The sequence below is a fragment of the Sinocyclocheilus anshuiensis genome, unplaced genomic scaffold (genome assembly GCF_001515605.1).
Source record: "Sinocyclocheilus anshuiensis isolate Anshui unplaced genomic scaffold, SAMN03320099.WGS_v1.1 scaffold741, whole genome shotgun sequence".
NCBI lineage: Eukaryota > Metazoa > Chordata > Actinopteri > Cypriniformes > Cyprinidae > Sinocyclocheilus > Sinocyclocheilus anshuiensis.
Genome location: NW_015539867.1, coordinates 461,526 through 463,369, shown reverse-complemented (window position 1 = coordinate 463,369; position 1,844 = coordinate 461,526). Strand labels below are relative to the sequence as shown.

General features: G+C 37.1%; 1 protein-coding gene across 1 annotated transcript in view; it reads left to right on the top strand.

The window, feature by feature from the left end:
• The first annotated feature begins 669 nt into the window (after positions 1 to 669).
• The window catches only part of smpd1 (sphingomyelin phosphodiesterase 1), a 6,125-nt gene continuing 4,950 nt past the window's right edge, over positions 670 to 1,844 (top strand). Inside the window, 2 exon segments of the mRNA XM_016481427.1 lie at positions 670 to 951; positions 1,750 to 1,844. The exon segment at positions 1,750 to 1,844 is cut by the window's right edge and continues 16 nt beyond it. Of these exon segments, the coding sequence (XP_016336913.1) occupies positions 727 to 951; positions 1,750 to 1,844 (320 nt within the window). The 5' untranslated portion in view covers positions 670 to 726.

Below are 1,844 nucleotides of genomic sequence, written 5' to 3'. Positions count from 1 at the left end.
GCATTTATGGTAATTACTTTTGCCGGTGCTTTGCGGCAAACTTAAGCCTATTGCGTGCATTTGAAGGCAGAACTCTTCAGCTGCGCTGACGGCATGCTCGCTCTGCTGCGGGACACTAAACAGAGCCGCTCTTGACAGTCACGGTAGCACGGTCTCGTGTTGTTTCCACCAGCGCGGCATAAAAGTGAAACTCTGCCTATGATTGTGCTGTTACTCCTTTCGAGCCGAAGTTCACAAAATTGGGTGTTATTTATGGGGAGTAGAATTATTTATTTATTTCAATGAATGTAATCGATTAGATATCATAATATTTAGGCTATAATAATATAAATCAGGTTGGTTTGTACTGCTGACATATGTAAATGATATGCGTGCGGCCCGCGAGACTTGCACTTGGACCATAGTGCGGCCCGGTAGAAAAAAAGGTTGAAAACCACTGGGCTAAGGGGTAGAATTGGGATTGGGCCTTAGTGTGCTAAATCTCAAACTCTTTCTTTCTCTCAGCCTCTCTTTGGGTTCTGTACTGGAATTAGTCAAGTAGTTCACCTGTTTCGAGTCTTCGGGTTTTTCGAGTCATTCGTTCATCTGTTTACTAACCGGCATGCACTGCTTCAAGTCAGATTGCAATCGATCTGCGCAGTGCTGCATGAAGTCGAACGCACCTTTTGTGTTTTATGACAGAGGACTGAGAGAGTTTACCTCAGTGTAGCTCGCCGCGCATTCAGCATGAAGCGTCCGGTGTTCGGCTTATCCACCGTCTGCGCAGTTTTCTTAGTCTGGACATTGTTTTCGGTGCCGCGGAGTTCCTCATACCCTCTCGAGGGAGGAACAGATTCGCCCCAGCTGAGGTTCGTGGAGGAGTTTGGTGGGTTTAGGCTCGGGTTCAGCTGGCACAACATGTCCTGCGTGGTTTGTAAAGCGATCTTCGCCACGCTTGACATCGCGCTGCTGGTGAGACAAGCATTTTCTTCATCTAGTTGTTGTCTGTTTTAAACTCCCCTGGCTTTCTTGTCGGTATAAATGTCGCCTTATTTTGTAGAGTTAAAAGTAAACTTGATACAGGTTCTGTGACTCAACTTGTTGATCTGCCTAACTATAGTTAGCATTTTTTGGCATCATAGGCGCGTGCGAGCTGAGAAATGCTGCCATAGTTTACTGAGACGTATAAATATACATTTAGCAGTTACACAAGCTATTATTTAAAAATATCCATGTTTAAGTATTTAAATAATATTAATATATAAAATGAAATTATGCTTTTTATTCATGTGTATTTTTATTGCAAAATATAGAAATTTTATATTTATTACTGTTATTAGTACTCATTTTATGTGTATATTATTCATTTTTAGACAAACTTATTTTAAACGCATTAATGTATATAATGTAAGTAGCTATGCTTTTAATTTAATATGTATTTTATTAGATATTATAATTCATTTATTTATTATTATTATTATATACCTTTTATATGTCAATATACTAGTTTTCTAGATATACAAATTATTTTTAACTAATACATATTGATGTGTAAATACTTCACAATAGTATGCTTTTAATGTACATTAAATGAATTTTCGTTCGTTTATAATTATTGTGTTTTAATTATTTATATAATATTTGAATTTATATTATATCATTTTTATATGTATAATTCTATATGTATTCTATAATTTTGATGTACATTTATTTAATACAATTCGTATATTAGCTTATTTTTTTTTATGCTTTCTAAATCTTTATTAACAGAGTGACTCAAACATGGAGCGTGTGGCGCATGCTTTAGGAGAGGCCTGTGTTCGACTGCATCTGGCCGAGGCACAAGTATGCCGAGAAATCACGGA